Source organism: Pteronotus mesoamericanus, unplaced genomic scaffold (assembly GCF_021234165.1).
Source record: "Pteronotus mesoamericanus isolate MK-2021 breed Mesoamerican mustached bat unplaced genomic scaffold, CSHL_Meso_final contig_22, whole genome shotgun sequence".
Lineage (NCBI taxonomy): Eukaryota > Metazoa > Chordata > Mammalia > Chiroptera > Mormoopidae > Pteronotus > Pteronotus mesoamericanus.
The window spans coordinates 520,438-537,414 of NW_026555090.1; the positions used below are offsets into that span (position 1 = coordinate 520,438).

General features: G+C 48.7%; 1 protein-coding gene across 1 annotated transcript in view; it reads left to right on the forward strand.

The window, feature by feature from the left end:
* The window catches only part of USP22 (ubiquitin specific peptidase 22), a 36,619-nt gene extending 21,011 nt beyond the window's left edge, over window positions 1-15,608 (forward strand). Inside the window, exons 9-13 of the mRNA XM_054571113.1 lie at window positions 8,777-8,903; window positions 9,739-9,830; window positions 10,929-10,991; window positions 11,645-11,794; window positions 12,585-15,608. Of these exons, the coding sequence (XP_054427088.1) occupies window positions 8,777-8,903; window positions 9,739-9,830; window positions 10,929-10,991; window positions 11,645-11,794; window positions 12,585-12,627 (475 nt within the window). The 3' untranslated portion in view covers window positions 12,628-15,608. The remainder of the gene's footprint in view (window positions 1-8,776; window positions 8,904-9,738; window positions 9,831-10,928; window positions 10,992-11,644; window positions 11,795-12,584) is intronic.
* The last annotated feature ends 1,369 nt before the right edge of the window (window positions 15,609-16,977 follow it).

Below are 16,977 nucleotides of genomic sequence, written 5' to 3' on the forward strand. Positions count from 1 at the left end.
ACACACCTGTGACGCTCTGCCTGCACTTATGTCCGTTTACTGCATTGTCAATCCAGACAAGCAAGGCGATTGAGGGCACAGTTGCTAGAAAACACGTCAATAGCTGTTACGTACAAATGTGGCAAGGCCAGAAACCCTTCCTAGAATTTATTTAGTGTTTTACAAGCTTTATCTTATCCTCGCATTAGCTCAAGGCCACTACAGGTGTGTCCTTGTTGAGTGGAAGTGTTTCTCAGGAAGAGGGACAAGCTGCTTGGTGTTTACCTGCTGCACAGTCAGCAGACCCGAAGGTACATGTGTAGGATTTTAGAATTAACTTCGTTAACAACACTGATAGATCTGGATATATTGGGTTGACCAAAAAAGTCCATAGGGTTTTTTCTGTAAAATAAAAGACACGTTTTTCATTTTCACCAGTAACTGTTGATTTGGATATTTTGAGTGTCGGCCCTCTTCCGCCCAATATAAAGTCGATTGTTCTCAGTTAATGTTTTGATTCGATGGCTGCCAGCCTTACCTGACCTGCCCGACCAGTGTGGAGTGCTGTCCAGCAAGAAGCCTCCAGCACAAAACCGCGCCAGCCACTGTTGACACATTCGATCAGTCACAGCACTTTCTCCCTGCACTGTACAAAAAGAGAAACTTCTTTCTCTTTTTGAGTTCCAGATGCGTTTTTTTGAAATAATAAAGCAAATATACTGAAAATGTTGCATATTTTCTTCCATCTTCAATATTAAAATAGCTATACCAAAAATTCACCTCTTTGGTAAGTTTTTTAAATGCATACTGATATGATGTCTGTCACAATACAATCTGACAAAATTGTTCTGAATGAAGTTGAAGACAACTAAGTGCTACTAGAGCCATTGTACAGAAAAACCAAATGAACCTTTTGGCCAACGCAATGTATGAGGTACCATTTTTAATTTGGAAGACAAACATATAAGTAATATTCTGATTTTTCAAAATAGCATTACCACAAAATTAAATTTCATGGTAAATTTCAACATAATTGAAACTGCCCACAAAACAGGCAGCGAGGGAGAAGACACACTTATCAAAATAAAATCCATGGGAGGCTGGCTGTGGCAGGGCCCAAGTGTCTGAGAAAGGATGGAGTTCGTCTCCGGTTTCCCTTGTCAAGGTATGTTGAGAGTAGATCACAAAGCTGGTGGAAATACATGTGATTTTGCCCTGGGCGTGTGGCTCTCTTGGTTCATGCAGTGTCCTGTGCAGCAAAGGTTGCGGGTTTGACTCCTGGTCAGGGCACATAGCTGGGTTGTGGGTGAGGTCCCCGGTCAGGGTGCGTATAGGAGGCAACCCATCGATGCTTCTCTCCCCCGTTGATGTCTTTCCCTCCCCGTCTCCCTGTCTTGTCTCAAATCACTGAACATGTCCTCAGGTGAGGATTTAAAAATAAATAAGGTACATGTGACTTCTAGCTCTAGACTGTTCGGGTTTTCAAGGGTTTCCCAAGAACCACAGGGAGCTCAGTGGCTGTCACGCGGCAGCCAATGCGCGACGGTGGCGGTGGGAGCCTTGAGCCTCTCCATGGCGGGGTGGCCTCAGCTGCACACATGTGCCTTCCCTGGAGGAGGGCGCACCCCTCGGTGCCACGTGCTTCTCTGGGACTCCCATGGGCCTCATACTGCACCCTTGGCTCTCTGTTGCCTTATTACTGTATCAACTGGTGTACATTTGTGTGTCATATTTTTCCATCGGGATTGAAGTGCAGCACCTTCGGGGGAGGGGACTGCCTCCCTGTGCCTGTCTCCCACAGCACCAGTGTGCTGCTGGGCATCTGGCGGACGCAGCGAGTGAGTGAGTGAGTGTCACCTGCCTTTACCCTGTCATCATTCTGCAAGGTTGCAAATGGAAGACACCAACTCTGATGGAATGAAGCCGGCGAGGACATAGGTAGTTCACGGAATCAATCCATGGGAAGGCTGAGAACGCGGGTCAGCAAACAGGTCGTCACCATGGGAGGCTTGGGAACACCACCTGGGAATATGCAGCCCCTCCTGCAGTGAGGGTGCTGTCCCCTAAAGACAAGCCTTCCCACATCTGCTTCTTCAGAATAATTGTTCCAGGTCCCCATAATTACAAAGTCCCTATAAGGAGCTTGGAGCTGGCAGAGCCCAGGTTGGTGCCCACATTGCTGGGAGTGGGAAGAGCGAGGGCTGGCCGGTGTGGCTTTCCGCAGTGGCAGCAGGCTGGCCCTGCTCCCAGCCAGGGTGGGGATGTCCCCAAGGGAAGGTGAGGCGCGGATACAGACTTGAGAAAGTATGTAAATTGGGCTCTGTTTATCTTACGTAATTTTTTAAAACTTTTTAAAATTTTTTATTTATTTTTAGACAGAGGGGAAGGGAAGGAGAAGGAGACGGAGAAAAACATCAGTGTGTGGTTGCCTCTCACGCACCCCCAGCTGGGGACCTGGCCCGCAGCCCAGGCCTGTGCCCTGACTGGGAATTGAACCGGCAGCCCTTTGGTTCACAGGCTGGTGCTCAGTCCACTGAGCCACACCAGCCAGGGCAATCTTACATAATTTAATTTCTAACTATGTGAATTTGAAGCCAAGTTCTCTTCATTATGACACTGGGACTTGTTTAGTACACATTTTCTGATACTGAAGCAGGTTTGGAGGCTTGGAGTAAGCGTAGTTTGGCTGAGGTGACGAGAGTTTGGGGGCAAGTGTGCTTGTGGGCACTGCACATGGAAAGAAAAATGACAAACAGGAACTTCTAGAAGAATAAAAAGTTAGAAAATATCAAAAGATGACTGCTGAGCATTTTACACTAGGTTGGTGTAAATTTTTTTTAACGTATAGTCACAAGAAGAGTGTGCTTATCGATTGGTTGCTCAATTGATAATCCTTAGCAAAGCAAATATAATTGGTGGGAAGTATGCGAATCAGAATTCAAGGGTGATTAGGACATTTACACCCCTGATCCGACTTGGCAAGCTTGAACCTGCTCTGAAAGGGGTTCTGAAGCGGGTTGTTCCTGGGCTGTTCACCTGCTCGCTGGGGAGGGAGGCGCTTGAGCTCCGTGGGGGAGCTGTTCCTGGCAGCCAGGTGCAGGGCTGGGGAAGTTTGTTGCCTCAGATGCTTGCCTTCTACCTTCTGTCCCTTGCTTAGAGCTGCCTGAGGGACAGCGGAGTCCTTTGCCTAATTTTAGCTGCAGGTTGGCATTGGACTTCGGCTTCTAAATTTGTTTTTCTCCGTGTGCAGTCCTCTCGCCCTGTAACAGCTCCTGCCTGGGGACCTGTCCCTGCCACTGCATTGGCTGGCCCTGGGGAGAGGCAGCTGTGGCCCCGGGCTGTTCCCGGCTGGGATTGGGATGGGGCGGAACTGTGTTGCGGGTTGGAAAACCGATGAGGGAATAACGAGGCAACTCTGGTGTGTCCCGAAATCTTTGCTGCCAGCAGGGCACCTTCTGCTCTCCTGCCAGCAGCCATCCAGCCAGTGTTTCAGCTTCACTGATGGCTTTTTCTTTTTTTAATGTTTTAAAATTTGTTTAAATCAGGATTCAGAACAGGCCCAAACTTGACACTTGGTTTATTGGTCTCGTAAGTCACTTTTGAATCCAGGCTTCAGCTCCCCCATGTCTTTCCTTGCCTTTCCTTCGTTGAAAAGACAAGGTCGTGGGCCCACAGACTGTGCTGCACTCTGGGCCTTGCCGACCGGTTCCCGCAGGGTGTCGTGGGCGCACCCCCTCGCCACGAGATCTGGCTGTGCTCCTCCCACTTCCGCGGCCTGGGCAGCCAGGTCGGCTTGGCTCGGGGTGCTGTCCTGCCCAGACTGAGGTGGCAGAATTCCCAAAGGTTAAACAAGGACTTCCAGGCTCAGTTGTCAGAAGATCGACTTTTTTGTTTTGTTTTCAGCTTTAAACTTTTAAACACTTGGTACAAACCACCCTGAAGCATCTGTTTCATGGGGTCTCTCATCTCCAGTAGCTGCACCGTCACTCGTGCTGCAAGTGCTGGCCACCTGCGTATCAGTGCAGCGTGTCCATCTCGTCATCCGTCTTCATCACAAGAAAGTTACCATTTCCCCACGTCTCACTTTTTTAACTTAAACTTTTATTTTGGGATAACTGTAGCTTCCCACTGCAGTTGTGAGAAATGCTTCGTAGAGATCCCCTGTGTCCTTCCCCCTGTGTCCTTCCCCCTTACAAAATGGCAGTGCCGGGCGCGGCCGTACCCCCGGGGCCCTCCCAGCCACACCGCCTGCCTCCCACCCCTGCTGCCTCCTCAGCTCCTGGCAGCCATGTGTCCGTGCTCCCTGAAGTTCACGTTTCAGGAATGTCGTGTTAACGGTGCGACATGTAACCTTTGGGGATTCCTTTATTGCTGGCTAGTATTCCATGGTGTCATGTACCATATAGTTCATTTAACGGTGCAGTGTTTGCCCGTTGAAGGACATCTGTCTTGCTACCTACCAGTTGTTTTCTGGGGTTTTGGTTTTGCTTTGCTTTGCTTTTTTGGATAATTTTTGAACAGTTTTTGTGGGAACACAAGTTTTCACTTTTGTGGGACAGATTTGATAGGCTATGTCTTACGGTAGGAATAAAATTATTATTATTTCACCAAACTTTTCATTTAAAAAAACTTGAAGATTTTTTTACTTATTTTATTTTTTACTGAAGTTTTTGGGCCACATTGGTTAATAAAATTATATAGGTTTCAGGTGTACAATTCCATATTACATTATCTGTGCCTTGTGTTGTGTGATCACCACCCCAAGTCAGGTCTCCTTCAGTCACCCCCTGTCCCCTCTGCTCCTCCCCCACTGCCCCTTCCCGCTGGTCATCACCACACTGTTGTCTGTCGATGAGGTTTTTTTCCCTTTGCTTCATCCCTTCCCTCCAGCTCCTCTTCCCTCTCAGAACTGTCAGTCTGTTCTGTGTGTATATGCCTCTGTTTCTATTTTGCGTCAGTTTGTTTTGTGCATTAGATTCCACGTACGAGTGAGATCATATGGTACTTGTCTTTCTCTGACTGGCTTATTTAACTCAGCACAATACCCTCTAGGTCCCTCTGCGCTTTCACAAAGGGTAAGAATTCCTCCTTTGTTGTGCTCGAGCAGTATTCCATTGCGGGAATGGACCATGGCTTTGTGGCCACTCATCTCCTGATTGGGCACTTGGCCTCCTTCCAGATCTTGGCTCCTGTAAACAATGCTGCAGTAAAGATAGAGGTGCATATATTCTTTCAAATCAGTGTTTCAGGTTTCTTTGGATATATTCCCAGAAGTGGGATCGCTGGGTCAGAAGGCAGATCCATTTTTAATTTTTAAGGTATCTTCACCTTGCTTTCCACAGTGGCTGCACCAGTCTATAGTCCCACCAACAGTGCAAAAGTGGTCCCCTTTCTTCACATCGTCACCAGCACTTGTCATTTACTGATTTATTAGTGATGGACATCTTGACAGTGTGAGGTTATATCTTGTTGTGGTTTTAATTTGTGTTTCTTAGATGATTAATTGAGCATTTTTTCGTATGTCTGTGGGCCATCTGTATGTCTTGGGAGAAGTGTCTCTTTAGGTCCTTTTCCATTGTTCAATTAGATTGTTGTTTTTGTTTCATTTTATTTTGTTTTTGGTGCTGAGTTATAAATTTTGGTATTAAGCCCTTATCAGATCTATCAATGGTGAACATGTTCTCCCATTCAGTGCGTTGTCTTTTCATTTTGTTGATGGTTTCCTTTGCCGTGCAAAAACTTTTTAGTTTCTTGGAATCCCATTTGTTTATATTTTCTTTTGTTTCCCTTGCCTGAGGATATATGTCATAAAACCATTGCTACGAGAAATGTCCAAGATTTTACTCTCTGTGTTTTCTTCTATGATTTTAATGGTTTTGAGTCTTACAGTGGGTTGAGTTTAATTCATTTTGAGTTTATTCTTGTGTGTGGTGTAAGAAGCTGATTTAGTTTCTTTTTTTTTCCCATGTGGTCAGTCCAATTTTCCCAGCACCATTTATTGAAGAGACTGTCTTTACCCCATTGTACGCTCTTGCCTCCTTTGTCAAATATTAATTGACCATAAAGGTGTGGGTTTATCTCTGGGCTCTCTGTTCTGTTTCCCTCGTTATGCCTGTTCTTCTGCCAAGGCGATGCTACTCTGTTTACTGTGGCCTTGTAGTATAGTGTGATATCAGGTACTGTGATCCCTCCAACTTTGTTCTTCTTTCTCAAGATTCCTGAGGCTATTCAGGGTCTTTCGTGGTTCCATATAAATTTTTGGAACTATTTGTTCTAGATCTGTGAAATATGCCATTGGTATCTTGATAGGAATCGCACTGAATCTATAGATTGCTTTGGGTAGTATGGACATTTTTAATGATGTTAAGCCTTCTTATTCATGAACACAGTGTGTGCTTCAACTTATTTCTATCTTCTTCAGTTTCTTTCTTCAGTGCCTTATAATTTTGCAGGTTTAGATCTTTTACATCCCTGGTTAAATTTATTTCTCAGGGTTTTTTTGTTTGTTTGTTTGTTTTTTGGATGCAGTTGTAAATGGGATTGTTTTCTTAGCTTCCCCTTCTAATGGGATAGTTCATTATTGGCATATAAAAATGCAACTGATTTCTGGGAATTTATTTTGTGTCCTGCTGCTTTACTGAATTCATTTATCAGTTCTAGTAGTTTTTTATTTTTAATCTTATTTAATGTTTTTCTTGCTTGATTGCTGTAGCTAGGACTTCCAGTACTTTATTGAATAGGAGTGGTGAAAGCAGACATTCCTGTCTTGTTCCTGATCTTAAGGGACATAATTTTAGTTTTTGCCTGTTGAGTAGGATGTTGGCTGTGCCTTTGTCATGTGTGGCCTTTATTATGTTGAGGTATGTTCCCTCTCTTCCCACTGTGCTGAGAATTTTTATCATGAATCAGTGGTGGATTTGACCAAATACTTTGCATCTATTGATAATGATCATGTGGTTTTTATCCTTCAATTTGTTGATGTGATGTATCATGTTTATTGATTTGTGGATATTGCACCAACCTTGCATTCCTGGAATAAATCCCATTTGATCATGGTATAGAACCCTTTTAATGTATTGCTGGATCCAGTTTGCTAATATTTTACTGAGGATTTTAGTATTGATGTTCATCAGGGATGTTGGCCTTAAAATTTTTTTTCTTCGTAGTGTCTTTATGTGGTTTCGGAATTCGGATAATGCTGGCCTGGTAAAATAAGCTTGGGAGTCTTCCCGCCTCTCAGTATTTTTGCAGTAGTTTGAGAAGGAGAGGTGTTGGTTCTTTGAGTGTTTGGTAAATTCACTTGTGAAGCCATCTGGTCCAGGACTTACGTTTGTCGGGCGTTTTTTAATTACTGCTTTGATTTCATTAATTGTAATCAGTCTGTTCAGGTTTTCTGATTTTTCCTGATTCAGTATGGGAAGATAGTATGTTTTTAGGCATTTATCTATTTTGTCCAGATTGTCTAACTTATTGGCATATAGTTGTCCATAATATTGTCTTATAATCCTTTGTGTTTTTTCGGTGTCAGTTATCCTTCATTTCTGGTTTTGCTGATTTGGGTACTCTCTTTTTCTTGATGAGTCTGGTTAAAGGTTTGTCAATCTTGCTTATGTTTTCAAACGAAAAGAGCTCTTGGTTTCATTGGTTTTTTTTTTATTTTTTTATTTTTTAGGTTCTTCATTTATTTCTGCTCTAATCTTTATTATTTTCTTTCTTATGCTCACTTTGAGCTTTGTTGTTTTCTTTTCTCTAGAACCTTTAATTATAAAGTTGGATTAGTTATTTGAGCTTTTTCTTGTTTCTTGAGGTAGGCCTGCAATGCTGTGAATTTCCTTCTTGGGACTTCTTTCACTGCGTCCCATAGATTTGGGGTGGTTGTGTTCTCATTTTCATTTGTTTCAAGGTGTCTTTTGATGTCTTTCTTGGTCTCATTGTTAATGCAGTTATTGTTTAGTAACATGTTATTTAGCCTCCATATTTTTGTCTTTTTAAAAAGTTTTTTTCCTTGTGATTAATTTTTAGTTATATACCGTTTTAGTCCGAGGAGATGGCTTGATATGATTTCAGTCGTCTTAAATTCATTGAGACTTGTTTTGTGTCCTAATATGTGGGCTCTCCTAGAAAATGTTCCATGTGCACTTGAAAAGAATGTATATTTTGCTGCTTTGGGGTGAAATGCTCTGAAAGTATCAGTTAAGTCCACTGGCCTGGTTTGCCACGAAGGCCGCCGTTTCCACGTTGGCTTCCTGTCTGGAGGCTCTGCCCGCGGCCGCCAGCACAGCGTGAAAGCCCCAACTGCGACGGTGTCTCCGTCAGCCCTTCTTTTTTAATCTACTAAGATTTGCTTTATATAGGTTGGTGCTCTTGTGTTGGGTGCATAAAAGTTTACAAGGGTCACATCCTCTTGTTGCATTCCTCCCTTTATCGTTATGTAGTGACCTCCTTTGTCTCTTATCATTGCCTTTGTTTTAAAGTGTGTTTTGTCAGATGTAGGTATTGCTACCCTATTCTTTTTCATTTCTATTTGCATGAAATATCATTTCAATTCCTATACTTTTAATCTACATGTATCTTCTTCTGAGGTAGATCTCTTGTAGATAGCATACATGTGGGTCTTGCTTTCTTATCTGTTCAGCTATAAGGTAAGTATTTTTTTAAGTGATAAGGAGGGAAGGTGATGGATGTATGGTGTGTATGTTTCTAATAGAGAAATGAATCAACCAAAAGTGGTAAAGTAACTGCCCTCTTACCTCTTCATATTTTTTTCTTAAAAATAATATTCTTACATGCCTTGCAGATTCACCAGACCAGAGCACTTGGGAAGCAGCGCCAAGATCAAATGCAGCGGCTGTCACAGCTACCAGGAGTCCACCAAGCAGCTCACCATGAAGAAGCTGCCCATCGTCGCCTGCTTCCATCTCAAAGTGAGTTTTCCAGGAAAGCGCTAGCAGCAGGCTCGATTTTTAGCCCCTCGTACAGTCGGTTTGGTGTGCAGAGTGGTTCCATAGTTGCAGCGGCTCCCTGAGTGTGCTGAGCACTGAAGAAGTGGGTGGCACGTTGTCCCTCCCCTGCCTCCCGCTGCCGCCAGACGCCTTGTTTGGGGAACGGAGAGTCCTCGCTGCAAAATGCAGATACGGCGTGAACGCGCTCTTCAGGGGGTGGGGTGGTTAAGGATTGTTTGGCTCCAACCTAAATTCTTCCATCTTTACTCCTAGTTTTCTGTTTTTCTTTTTCTTAAAAGCAAACAAAGACCCTTAGCATTTTGACCTAGTCCAGGGGTCGAATAGTAAGTATTTTTGGGTTTGCAGCTATATGATGTTTCATGTTTTTCTTTGAGTCCAAATATGTTAAAAAACAAAAACAAAACAAGAAACTTTTCTTAGCTTCCTTTGTGGATTTGGTGGTCTCTGATACAGCCAAAAGAATGCCTTCTGTCTTGTGAAAGGAACAATATGTTTATTTTTGCTCTCAAGGGTTACAGATATTACCTCTGTTTTCCGCTCCCTTGCACTTTGCTGAGTTTGTCATAAGATTACTTTTTTGTACACTGGGTATTCATCACTTTGATTTCATTCCAAGATTTGACTTGAACCCATAAATTAGATTGATATAGATATTGCGTTATTAGCTCTGTAAGCCCCAAACGTGACCAGTAGGCCATCCGCAATCATGAAAAGCCCAATTTGGGGGCCGCACAGAGAAGCACCCCGGAGGAAGCCCGGTACGGTGACACTCCTCTTCTCTCCCCCCTTTCTGCAGCGATTTGAACACTCAGCCAAACTGAGGCGGAAGATTACCACATACGTGTCCTTTCCCCTGGTACTGGACATGACCCCCTTCATGGCGTCCAGGTACGTACCGGAGGGTTAGTTCAGCTGCGCCTGGTGTCGGGAGGCTGTGGCTTTGTGAGTTCCGCAGTCGGCACCGGCTCTCCGATGAGACAGTTGCAGACACTGAGAGAACCACAGTTGCTAAACCAAGTTATTGTTCTGATCCTCACCCAGGACACACTTCCCTTTAATGAGCTAGTTCTCCTCAGATGTGTTTCAGCTGCGGGGTTTCCCGAGCAGCCTCCCTCAGCTCTCGGACCGGAGAAACCAGGGTGGGGTCACTGCGGGAAGGCAGCCTTTTAGCTGACCTGGTTTGGAATGTGGAGAAACAGAGTTGATTCTGCATTTGTAGATTACATTTATCTTGTTTTCAAGTCTTGCTATCATAGATCTCACAAAAAAATCAACAGTTACTATATGCGGACCGTGGGTTTCCTAGGGCCACTGTACCCAGTTACCAGGAAGTTGGTGGCTGAAAGCAAGAAGGTGTTGGCAGGTCTGCACTTCCTTGGGAGGGCCCAGGGAAGATGCCGTTCCTTGCTGGGAGGCGCAGCCGCGCAGATGGGGGCTGGCTCCCTGCCTGTCGGCAGGCATGCTCCTGGCGGCTCACCGCCCCGGCCAGGGCCTCGGTTTCTTCACTTTAACCGGGGGGTAATCTCTGCCCAGAAAGGAGTGTGGTTGGAAGGACTAGCAAGTATGTATAAAATGAACCCAACCCTGTGTCTGGCGTAGGAAGCCCCGATGACATTGGATTTTCCTCCAGCCCACGTGTCCCTCCAGATCTGCGCTTCCCCCAGCGCGCCGCGGCGCGTGCACGCGCCGTGAGGACTGGAAGAGCACACAGGGCCTGACCACGAGGTCGGGGCATGCACCTCTTTGCCTTTAGATTGTCAAGCAAGAAAGTGACAACAGCCGCTCGACAACAGCCGCCCAATGTGAATGAATCAAAATTATGCTTGTTCTGTTTTATTTTTTCAGATGGGCAAAAAATAGAATAATGTATTTTTGGTGCACCACAGGACCTTAGTACTTAGTGTATGTGTGCCACATGATGATAGGTTGAACGTTGCTGCTTTAGTTAGTTTAAATTGCACTGAGTTTTGCTGTTGTTTGTTACAGCAAAGAGAGCAGGATGAATGGACAGTACCAGCAGCCGCCAGACAGCCTCAGTAACGATAACAAGTAAGTGAGCCCTGAGGGGGGGCCCTGGCGATGCGGGGCGGCAGCTCCCAGCAGAAGGGGCAGGCGGCCCCGGCACTTCCCGGGGAAGCGCTGCGTTTTGGAGGGGCATTGGGAGGGCTCGCTCTTTAGGCCACAAGCCTGCTCCCTGTGGTGCTGCCCGTCAACCTCTTTTGAAAATACTTGAGCCCCCTATTGGGAAAGGACTTTGCACACCTTTGCCGTAGATGCTCTGTCCTGTGTAGGAGCTTGATGCCCTTCTGCTGCCCCCTGGGTATGAATGAGGGTTGGTCTGGCCACTGCAGTTCTGGAGCGAAAGCTCAGCGTCCAGATCCTGGGCCCTGGGGCCTCTTCCTCAGCCAGCACCGTGACGAGACTCTGCTCGCTCTCTCTGCCTTCCCTTCTACCCCTGGTGTGGCCAACGGAGTGAAGAAGAGGGCGGTCACAGTGTCTCCGACACCGGCCGCTCTGCAGAGCAGAAGCCACGCAGTCTCCCTCTTTCCCTCTGTGCGCCCGGCACCGGCTTCGACACCTGGGTGTCACTGTTGGGGGTCGGCGGGGTGCCTCGCTGTTCAGGCCTCTGACTGCTTGGACTGTGTGGTTTCTGACGACAATAAAATTGCCTGCTGCATCCCACTGCTTTCCTCCCAAACCAGATACTCCCTGTTTGCAGTCGTTAACCACCAGGGGACCCTGGAGAGTGGCCACTACACCAGCTTCATCCGGCAGCACAAGGACCAGTGGTTCAAGTGTGACGACGCCATCATCACCAAGGCCAGCATTGAAGACGTGCTGGACAGTGAGGGGTACGTTGGGGGCGGCTTGTTGCCCTGCATGGGCGTCCGAGCCCACAGCCATGTTTGTTTTTAGTATCAATCAAGAAAGGTCACCTTTGGTGGCGGAGTAAGGAGGCGTGTTCTGGACACAGTGCCGGCCTCGACGGGCCAGGGCCGGAGCAGCACGCCCGGTTAACGCCCTCACCCCGGCCCAGAGTGGCGGGTGTTTCCTGTGGCCTTGACAGGAGCTCACATGTGGGTCCCTCAGCAGCTCCTTTCTCACCTCCCCCTTCTGTCCCTTCCGGGCACATCATCATCCACTTCAGCGGGGCGGAGCCCTGGTCTTGAGACTGGCAGTAGGCTCCTCACCCGCGGGATGGGCTGCCGTGACCTGCGTGGTGCGTCTGTGGGTCCCCAGCTCTGGGGGAGCCCCCTGGGCCGAGAGTCTGCGAGGAGCGCATAGGCTGCAGGCAGAGACGGGGCAGACCCCTGGGGCACGGAGCCTTACCGGGAGCCCGAGGCCCTGGCAGCCCCGGGCGCGACCGGAGCTGTCTGGGGGGCAGGACTGACCGGACTTGGGGCCTCCTGGTAAATGGGCAGGGGGTGAACTCAAGGGGCTCTGGCACTCTGTGAGGGCACTGCCACTGCCTAGCTGAGGACCCTCCTCCTTGGGGACTAGGCACCAAGAACTGTCCCAGCAAGAAATCAGCCTGCTGGTGAGTACCAAGGCCATGGAGCCAAGGTCGCAGCAGGGGAGCGCAGCATTGCTTTGAGTTCTCATGAGCCAGACCATGAACATACTCTGTCTTTGTCTCCTTAGGTACCTGCTGTTCTACCACAAACAAGTTCTGGAATATGAGTAGCCTTTTCCTCAGCTGGCCAGAAATATGAAGGCCTCACAAAATGACCCCCAACCACCGAACATCACGCTACCATCCCCCACGTGGAAGTACCCAGGAGCATCAGAGCCCCCGCCGCCGCCCAGGACTGGGGACAGAGAGGACACGCACCGTGGTGGGAGGGGTCTCGGGGCTGCACAACAGATGGGGAACGAAGGGTGTGTGTTCTTTGTGGGAAGGGGCAGAGTAGATGCGTCCCAAGGTGTCTCCCTTGCTCCTCGAACAGCATGCAGGTGCCTGGGGTGGGCGCCCCCACGGCGTGGAGTGGCCTCGCCCGGAGCTCTAGTCCTACCCAGGGACGGCACAGCTTTCAAAGGCGCCAGTCCGTTTTTAAATTATGGGTTTATTAAAGCAGTAGAGAAGATAATAGATGTACAAGGGCAGAGGACTTTGCAAGTATCTTTGTGAGTCTTAGTATTGACCACGTGTGGTACGGAACTCGTAGCCTTCGTTTGTGAGCAGAGCCTGTGTAGCTGAGGACGCTGGCGGGCAGTCCGAGCGGACCCGTGCTGCAGATGGCGTGGCGCCGGGCCCGGCGTGGCGCACGGCTGGGCGCTCCTGCAGTTTCGTGCCGGTAGGCCTGTTCCCATTCCCCTCCTTTTTCTTCTCTTCCACAGTGGTGAATTTGGTAAGTGTAACGTTAGTAACGTGGGTGAGTAGAGTTAATAATGAACTTTAGATAGTTTTTTCATTCTGGAGTGAGTCTTGCTTTTGGTGCTGTTTTGTTGCCCGCCCCGCCCCCCCCCCGCCCCACCTTTGGAAGCGCCGTGGCCTGGTTAGAGCTGGCAGGTGCATGCTGGGTGTCACTGGTTCAATCATGTTACTTGAGCAAATGAAGCATTTTTCGATGGTTTTATTGTTTCCATTCCTCACATTTTCTTCTTGGCTGCCTGTCCCACTCACTGTCCCCGTCACTCCTTGGTGGCCAGAGTGGCGGAGTGCCTCTGCGTTTCATTTAGTGTAGTTTAAATTGTAGCAGGAAAAGGGACTCCGACCAAGCTTATGGGAGAGCCGGCTGAGGGGCCGCCTGGTTCCTGCAGAGGTGCCTTGCAGGCCTCTCTCTATCCAACCCTCCAAGCTAGGTTTTTGTCCATTTCTGAGAAATTTTAACCCAGAGATGTAAGGGAGGACAAGGTGCTTTAAGGTAGTTTGTCAAACAAGCCGTGCTTGTCCTGAGAGCCCCGTCTGCATCTGAACTGTGGTGTGTTCATTCCTAGGAAGACTATCATTATTGAAGGGTCAGCAGACTTTTTTTGTAAAGAGCCCAAATGGTAGATGTTAAACTTTATGGATCCGTTGGCCATAGATAACACATTAACAAATGATCCTCGCTGTGTTCCAATAAAACTTCTATTTATAGACATTGAAATTTGGGTTTCATATCATTTTCGCATGTCATGAAATATTTTTCACTGTTTAAAAATGTGTAGACTGTTCTTAGCTGCCAGGCCGCACAGAAGCAGGCCGTGGCCAGAGCGAGCCGCTAGCCCGGCAGACGGGGAAGCTAGTCCCCGCGGGAGTGGAGCCGCTACTGCTCAGTGTGGAAGGTGCTAGAAAAGGCAGAGCAACAATCCTGCAGAATCACTGTGTGTGGCAAAGTTCCCAGTGACAACTTTTTAAGCACTTGCTCGGCTTGCCCTGTGACGACCTGCACTTCTGGAACACAGGCTGAAAGGGTGTTTTCAAAGAGCAAGTGTTCTCACAGAAGTGTGGACGGTGCAGACTTTCAGAACTGGCCACGTGTGTTCAAGTGTGTGGGGGCACCGCTGTGAAGGTATCTTTTGGGGAGAGGTGTTGTCTTTTAATAATAAATTTAATGGAAAGGAGAACTGACTGCAGCTGGCCTGTAAATTCTGAGCCATAGCGTCTCCCCCTGCAGTTTGCTGCCTTACGACCGGAGTGCTCTGGATGCCGGGGTCGGGGAGGGGGAGCAAATGCGTTGGCCTTCGGGGGCTGGAAGGTCACCTGTGGTCTAGCCGGCCTGCTCCCCAAACCAGTCGCTCCCCTGCGCCTCTTCTGTCTTCCTTACGCTCAGAGGCTCAGCGCTCTGAGGACACAAGGACTAGGGGGCACCAGGGGGCCACGGTTATCTTTTGCGGACATTATTTTAAACTCTCATGCCCAGATCAGTTGTCCTTGCTCCTTCCGGCGTTGGTGTGCCAAGCTCCTGCCTCGTGGCTGCCCCTGTGGCAGCGCTGGCTCGCCCCCGCATGCCCAGCAGGAACTGCCGCGCGAGATAGGCGTGCTCGAATCTGTCCTGGTAGGAACAGAATATTACGTGACCGTTTTTGGAATTTCCCTTTTTTATTTTATTTTTAAGCTCCCAATCCAGCTATTAAATTCAGGAAAATGGTGTTTTTGTTTCCTAACAACCACCCCTGGGTAGTGTTCCTCTCGTGACCGAGTGCGTCTGACCACCGAGTAGGCACGAGGCGGCCCTCCACCCCCACCCGCCTGTGTACAACCACCTGTGTTTCCGAACCTCTGGCTGTCACTTCAGCGCTTCCCAGTGAAACGGTAGACCTTCCCTCTTCAGGCATCTGTAGTGGGTTCCGAGGAGCGTGGTGCTGGGGGACTTGGGCCGGGGCCGCCTGCGGGCGGAGCGGCCAGACCCCTTGCGGCGGCATGGCCCCTCGCCCGGAGGGCGCTGGGGTGTCCCCGGACCCCCCGCCCTGCAGCAGCCCCTGCCGCGCATAGACCCGAGCACTTGTGGTTTGGCTTTCATTGTGTACAATTGCCAGGTTTTTGTGTTTGTGTTTTTGTTTATGACAACTGAAGTGACTGTTATAACTAAAAACAAAAATTGTAAGAAAAAGATTCCAATGATTGTGCTGTGGATTTAATTACCAAGATGTTTACACCTCTTTTACCTGTTGTTTTGAGGAACTGTCTGACTCTTCCCCCTCCTTTAATGGCTTGTAGTCTTTCCTATGTCATAATAAACTACATTTTCTTCTGAGATTGGCTGGCTGTCCCCTTCCTAACACCAGCAGCCAAACAGGGCCAGGGGTCAGGAGTCCCCGGGGCGTGGGCACCCCCGGGCTGACCTGTGCAGTGGAGGAGCCCACCGAGCCCGGTGCCCAGAGCGGCAGCCCTGGTTCCCGCCGGCCCCCAGGCTGCTCTGTAGCCGGGACAGCCCAGCAGCCGGCGTTCCCTCACTCTGTCGGGCCCACTGGCCCTTGGACCTTCTTTTCCTCCTCCTGTGGACAGATTGGTGACGTACCCTGGATTCAGCACTACCGTGGGACCTCAGGCTTTGATGTGCATTAAAGTCACCTGAAGGGCTTCTTTAAATGCAGGGTCCTTGCCAGAGTTGGAGTACGAGACCTGAGACGGAGTATGGGAATATGCATTTACAGAAAGCTCCTCCAGTGATGAGAAAGTAGTGCGTGCAAACGAATAAGCCAAGGGGAGATGCGCCCGGTTTCTGCTGCCCTTGATTCCGTAACTGGTCACAGGGCTGCGGGCGGCGCCTGCATCGTCCTTCTCCCTCGCCTTGCACACGTCCCTGGCCCTCAGGCCTCAGCTGGTCTTCACCAGGTGACCCGAAACCTTCGTTTCTGAAGTGTTCTTTTTTGGACACCTTTGTTGCAAGTTCCTTCACTTTCCTTACACAGAAATACCAAGAGGTGCCAGGGAACCCCTTGGGGTTCCAGCCTTGGTCCTCGGGTCCCCATTGCGTAGCAGTCTTTTCAAATTAAGTAGAGCCAAGGTTATCTCCCCCAGGGGAAGCTTCTCCTTTGGTGTCCAAGACCTTCAAAGCAACAAAGCCTGTTTTCCAGGACAGGAATAAGAAAAATTCATAGTTAGGTTATTCAGTGCAATGCTGAGCAGTGCCGCTTCCACTCCGAAGCCGCGATCCTCGGAGCAGTCTGTCAGCGGTGGGGAGTCCGCACTGTATCATGGTCTCCGGTTGGAAGCGTGAATCATCCAGAGGAGAAGAACCCCGTGACCATAGTCCCTTCAGCACAGTGGTGGCTCCGGGGGGCCCCGCGGCTTCCCGATGGTGGCTGATGTGCTGAAAACAGCTCCTCAGACTCAAGCCCATGCTGCATGTCCTTTGCTGTGGATTAGGTTCCCTGATCAGAAGCAACGCCGCACAGAATGTTCCAGCAGTGGATGGAGGGGCTGAGAGGCAGGACAGGCAGATGCGTATCTAGAGTGTGGGTTTATTGCAGGGAAGACAAACCTCTGCCTCCATGATGGAAGAGGCCCGGTGTAGTCAGCCTGCCACCAGGTAGCTCTTGTCTTTCTAGGAAATATCATCCCAAGGAATCAACGCTAGTCTCTGCAGGAGTTAGCCTGGTGAACCTT